Here is a 6,137-nt window from a genome sequence, read left to right as displayed (position 1 = left end):
AAGTTCTCATGGCAATATCCATTGTGGTCTAACATGCTTGAATTTATTACACTTTATATCTTTTGAATTCCAGCATACTTTCACTCTATTTCCCTGTTTTGTAGATGGTCTACCACAACAAACCCTGTCGAGCTTACCACACCATAGATTCCGAGGACGGAATCTACATCAGGAAAGGGGGCATGTTAACCTATGACGGACATTGAGATGTACTATGTTTTACGTCTTGTAATTAATTTAAGCATTCTGCGTCATGGGCTGGGCTTGTCGGCACCATATGTAAAGGATAAAGGGATTGGGTGATTGCCAATGAGAGGCGCACCTTGAATATCAACAGGATACGGGTTAGGATCGGCCGGCCATGTGTGGACGCCCATGTGTGAACGGCTAGGTTTCATATAAGAGTCAAATGTAACCCTAAAACTCTCATTCTCAATGTGTTGAATACAAAGTGTGCTCTTGCCTTATCTTCTTGGTCCCCTTCTCCTGCGTATGTGAGAGAGAGAGAGAGAGAGAGAGAGAGAGAGTGATCGAGTAGCGGCACGGCAGTGGCGAGGCGGTAGAGCGACGACAGCGGCTCCTTCTTCACTGCAACGCGAGAATCCTTCACGACGGCGGTTTGAGCGGTGAGTGACACACCTTTGCTTTCTGTTTGAGCTTGCTAGTTTCTGGTTGTATGCTTGCAGCCATACGTGGCTCGCATACGGTGTTCGGCAAGTCCCCAGCTCCGACTCGTGCGGTAAAAGCGTACAATGGCTTACACGTCTAGTGGGAGATTTGGGTATAACTAGTGAGATACCTGTTTTGCATTGTGATAGTCAGAGTGCTATCATGTTGGCCAAGAATCCAGCATTTCATGCAAAGACTAAGCACATTGATGTGAAGTATCACTTCTTGCGTGAAGTGCTTGATGATAAGCGTATGCAGCTTGTCAAGGTTCACACAGATGACAATCCTGCTGATCTCTTAACAAAAGGCTTACCTTCAGAGCGGTTTGTACATTACAGGGTACTTATGGGTGTTGGGTAGATGGTCATTATCTACCTGTCTTGTATGTACATATATACATTTTCACCCCAGCTTAAAGGCACATCGTCCTTTAAGTGGGAGGTTGTTGGGGAGGTGGTAAAGCCCAATGTGCCAGGCCCAATACTTGGGCGGTCGGACTAAACGGACTAATACTGACCATTCATTTACATATATGAATAAGGACTCAAAACCCTACACATATTGTGATAAGGGAGTCCACAACGACTGTCTCTCACTCTCTCCTTCTTCTCTGTGCTCACTCTCTGCGTCTCTTCTCAGCACTCTCACACGCACACGCTCCTGCCACACTCTTCAAATGGTATCAGAGCCACATTTTCACCCCAGCTTAAAGGTACATTGTCATTTAAGTGGGAGGTTGTTGGCGTGGTAAAGCCCAATGTGCCATACTTGGGAAGCTGGACTAACCGGACTAATACTGACCATTCATTTACATATATGAATAAGGACTCAAAACCCTACACATATTGTGATAAGGGAGTCCACAATGACTGTCTCTCACTCTCTCCTTCTCTGCGTCTCTTCTCAGCACTCACACGCACACGCTCCCGCCACACTCTTCATGCGGCCGCCTTGTATGGTTGGACTACCACATTGGACTTTACACCCCAACAAGTTGTAGTGGTAAGCAAGAAGGGAAGAGGGCTGATGGCTTGCACACAATGTCGTCGCCTACCAATGGCTATGCGCGGCAATTGAGAAAAAGTGGGGGGTGAGCAGTATGAGAGGTGGGCCCCCGAGTGGGGATTGTGGGTTGAGCATTGCATGGGCAAGAAGTAGAGAGAGAGAGAGAGAGAGAGAGAGAGAGAGAGAGAGAGAGAGAGAGAGAGAGAAGGGGGTAGAGTAGAGAGTGGTGGAGGTTAAAATTATAATAGAGAGAGGGGGTAGAGTAGAGAGTGGTGGAGGTTAAAATTATAGTAGAGAGAGGGGGTGGAAGAGAGGTAGACAAAAGTAGAGAGAGGGGGTGGAAGAGAGGTAGACGAAAGTAGAGAGAGTGAGGAGGTAGTCTAGTAGAGAGAGAGAGAGAGAGAGAGAGAGAGAGAGAGAGAGAAGGGTTAGGAAGGTCGAATAGAAGGAGATAGGATGGGGATTGCATTAAAGAGAGAATGGGGGTAGCATGAGGGAAAGTGGGGCCATGAAGATGTGTGTGTGTATGTGTGTGTGTGTGTGAGAGAGATAGATAGATAGATAGATAGATAGATTCAATTACTGTCCACGGAGGTCATATATGACCCATGGGACTGAAAACAAAAACATTACATCGGTGGCTTTCCAATGAAGGCATTAGATACATATCAATTTAGGACTGAGGGTCCATCTAAAAGTTAAAAGAAAAGAAACACCTAGGGTGGGTCATGTGAGGATGGAGCCGGTTTGGGAGTTCGAAACTCCTATACAATGGCTTTACCCCCTCTGTAGACTACCCATTTACCTTGTTTGCAGGCATCGTGCATCTTCTTGAGTTCGCTTGCTTTATTCTTGAGTTGGCTTATGGTAAGTTCCTCAGCAATCCAAAATTGTTTCCCCTTCAGAATGCGGGACTGGCGTAACAGCTTCATTTTGTCCTCTTTATTCTTGAAAATGAGGACACATTGCTCAAGTGGCACTTGTCTACGCGTGTCGTTAATCCAAGAGACGGTGTCGCGCTTGATGTTAACTGGATGGAGAGTATCATTGAGCTTGGAGATTGCTTCTTCAAGTGTATCTTCATCATCAGTACACCATGGTGATGGGAGGCCTCCTATCCTAACCTTGAGGCTAAGAGACTCTTGTATTTGGCGTTCCTGTAAGACTGCCTGTATTTTGGTGTCAATCTTTTGAGCTACTGCTTTGTGGGCCTCCTCTTGGACTGCCTTAACAGTTGCAGTGAAGGACGCTTCAACTTCGCGTGCTTTCACAAGGAGAGCTTGATTCTCTACTTCTTTTTGGTCCTCCAGCTTTCGTAATCGTTCCTTGAGATCATCATTTTCCCTGAGCAGAAATTGGATTTGTGCCTCTAGGGCTAAAATCCTAGTCTCTTGACGAGTAGAGGGATCCTTCTTTGGCGCCGCTGCCACCGCAAGAAAACTCTTGCGGGTGGCGAGTTGAAGGACATTGTTACACACACCCTTACACACGTAGGCTGCTCCAAGCATGCACATTCATGTACTGCCTCTGCATCCAATCATATGCTCCAAGCATGCACATTCATGTACTGCCTCTGCATCCAATCATATGCACACGCCTTGGCTAGTTCTTCTATGCAGTAACCTGCACTCAAGCTGATTATGAGAGAGAGAGAGTACTTAGCTGCTGCAAGTCAGCCTTCTTCTCAAGGTTGGCCGCCCCCCCTACTAGATCACCCCCTTCGTGTATGCAAGTCTCCGCCTACACATCAGCCTCCATGTTCTTCATCGTTGAAGTTTTTTCCTCTATGAGTGCTTCATATGGCTGCTCTCAACCGTGCCTCTTCGCCCTTCTCTCTTCTTTGTGTTCTCTGTACGTCGGGCTGCTGCTACCTGTTGGATAATTAATCCATGTCATCATCCACATCAGCAATTATCCACGTCACTGTGAGATGCCAAACGGCACGCATCCCTAAGAATCTCACGTGAACCTTGTAACTACCTTGTAACCACCCATGCTGTACTTTATAACCACCTAATCGCCTTCTTGGCCCTCGCTCTGCGTGTGTCTCTCTCTCTCTCTCTCTCTCTCCCCTTCTCTCTCTGTGGTACTTTCTCCCTCACATGGTATCAGAGCAGAGAAGATCCTGCCTTTTACTGTGCGGAGCCCCACCATGCAGCCTCCTGCGCTTCTCCTATTATGGGCAATGAACCTCGTCATGGTTCTCCAGGCCGCCCTGCGGCGAGCTCGACATTTCTGCAAGCCCGAAGGACTCTCGGCTTCTCCAGCCCTACCCCATCCTTCCCTAGTGGCGCAGCCCCTTCCTGCAGCCTCATCATCTCTCCAGCCTTGTGCACGAGTTGAGGCCCAGTTCCTACCTGCAAGCATGATAGAAGCCCCACTTGGCGACTGTTACCTTTCAGCACGCCCTGATCGTGTTGTTCCCGATCAGGCCCTTGGCAAACCCATGCCTGCATCCTTGCAAGGCTTCCCTTTTGGAACCACGCAGTCGCTCATGGCTGATACCAATGCTGACGGCGATGCCGCCACCATTCGAGCCTTTCTTGGGAACATACTTGCTGCTGAAGACCCTGTCTCGTGGCCCCTTGCAGGCGATACCCACCCAGCATGCCATTCAGTTGCAGCTCCGTCTGTTGCTAATGGTGATGCCATGCCTCCATTCTTTCGAGGCGACCGGCATTCGCCCACTCCGAATGCCGCAACTGCTGATGCTGATGGCGCCGTCCTTAACAATGTAGCCCCTTCATGTTGCTGCACAGTTGCCCATGATGATGAAGATGATGCCCTCATAGCAACCTTTCTCATGGCTCTCGCAGAAGAACCAAATCTGCCTCACATAGCCTCTTCTCCGGCTCCTATTGCTGCGTCTGTTGAGCCATTCAAGGCTTCCTCAAAGGTATCTCTTACTTCTGCAAATTTTGGAGATGTTGAAACAGCCCGAGGAGGTGATAATGCAGCCCCCTCCTTGGTCGTTCTTGATGCGGATGATGCGTCACTAGCAAAGGCAGCCACAGACCTGAAGTTTCCAGATGCCGACCTCTCAACGGTTAAGGACAATGACATGGCTCAAAAGCCATCTTCAAAAGCAGCCCTCTATGCGATACTTTCCGGAGAGGTTCTTCCTCCGATGCATGTGATGAACTCAATGATTATGCTGGCTGTAGACCCTCTCGTGTCCTACTACATCGAGTCTTCTTTGGCTTCTCGTGCTACTAACATTGAGCCACTCTCGGCCTGCTCAAAGGTCTTTCCTCCTCTTGCCGCCTTAGCCGAAGACCTGGACTTCTCAGATGCCGGCCTCACAGCGGTCAAGACAAAGGATGCAGTTCCAAAGCCATTCTCAAATGCAACGTTCAAAGCAGAAATTTCCGGAGCGGACTTTCCTCTAATGCAAGTGATGGATGCAGTCAAGGCACCAGGCCCTCTTTTGGCCTACCTCAAGTCTTCCGGTTCACCCTGCCTTCTTGAGGTTGAAAGATGCACTCCGCTTGTGGTCGATGTCCCTCTCCATTCAATCACAGTATTTGAAGCAGCAAATTGTCTCACTGCCCAAGAATCTGTGCATCTTTCAAATAATACAGCAACCCCAGTCCCAACGTCATGCTGCACATTTGGAATTCTTTCCTACAGGCCTGCATACCCTTCCAACAAAGTCACTATTACTTCGTGTCGTGACCTGGCAGCGAATCTTTCAACTCAACCTCCCTATCATCTTCTCCACCAAGGTGCCATTCTGATGGCAAATGCTAAGGCACTTAAAGTACCTGGCAACTCTCTTCTTCCATGGATATCCATCACCTTCGACCCCGGTGGCCATACCGACAAGAACCGCATCGCGCATTCCGAGCTGACCCTTCATCCTCATGCATGTGCGCTCTTCGTGGTTCTCTCATTAATTCAGCAAATGGCAGTTCTTTTCTATAAGGTAACAAGTTTTCTTACCTTGCTGCCATCTCAAAACTTAACCTCGACATCAAGTCCTATTCTCAATGACCGATTCATGCTTTCATTTCGCTTGCGGGGGCGAATGTGTAGCTTCCAAGCTCATGAAATCTTTCATGCAATGGACCAGATAAAGTCCTTCAAAGCTAGACCAAAGCAGCGATCAGAGCTGCTGACCTTCTTCATTGTGAAGTCGACAATTGATCCAGGCTGATGCAATACCCTTATCGCATCACGTAAGTTTGCATGAGCATAATGTACAAACCTATAGCATATAGCCTAGCATGCACTATGAATCTACATATCACATGGATGCCCTTGTATGACGACATGTATTACGGGGGCGTGTTGGATAATTAATCCATGTCATCATCCACATCAGCAATTATCCACGTCACTGTGAGATGCCAAACGGCACGCATCCCTAAGAATCTCACGTGAACCTTGTAACTACCTTGTAACCACCCATGCTGTACTTTATAACCACCATTCAGTGATCAATACAACATGGCCTAATCGCC

At 48.1% G+C, this 6,137-nt stretch overlaps 1 protein-coding gene and 1 pseudogene across 1 annotated transcript; one reads left to right on the top strand and one right to left on the bottom strand.

Annotated features, from left to right (window-relative positions):
* Positions 1–2,390: 2,390 nt before the first annotated feature.
* On the bottom strand, positions 2,391–3,188 carry LOC147636204 (uncharacterized; annotated as a pseudogene).
* Positions 3,189–3,373: 185 nt separating this feature from the next.
* Positions 3,374–6,137, top strand: LOC147636203 (uncharacterized). Its single transcript, XM_086801114.1, has one exon. It carries the CDS (start codon positions 3,827–3,829, stop codon positions 5,828–5,830), a length of 2,004 nt encoding a protein of 667 aa, XP_086657240.1. The 5' UTR covers positions 3,374–3,826; the 3' UTR covers positions 5,831–6,137.

This window comes from Cibotium barometz, chromosome 8 (assembly GCF_041138505.1).
Source record: "Cibotium barometz isolate CiBa-2024 chromosome 8, ASM4113850v1, whole genome shotgun sequence".
Lineage (NCBI taxonomy): Eukaryota > Viridiplantae > Streptophyta > Polypodiopsida > Cyatheales > Cibotiaceae > Cibotium > Cibotium barometz.
This window is presented reverse-complemented; position numbering and strand designations above follow the sequence as displayed.

Excerpts from the sequence above, each read along its gene's own strand:
- LOC147636203 (XM_086801114.1), top strand. The coding sequence starts at position 3,827 with ATGCAGCCTCCTGCGCTTCTCCTATTATGGGCAATGAACCTCGTCATG.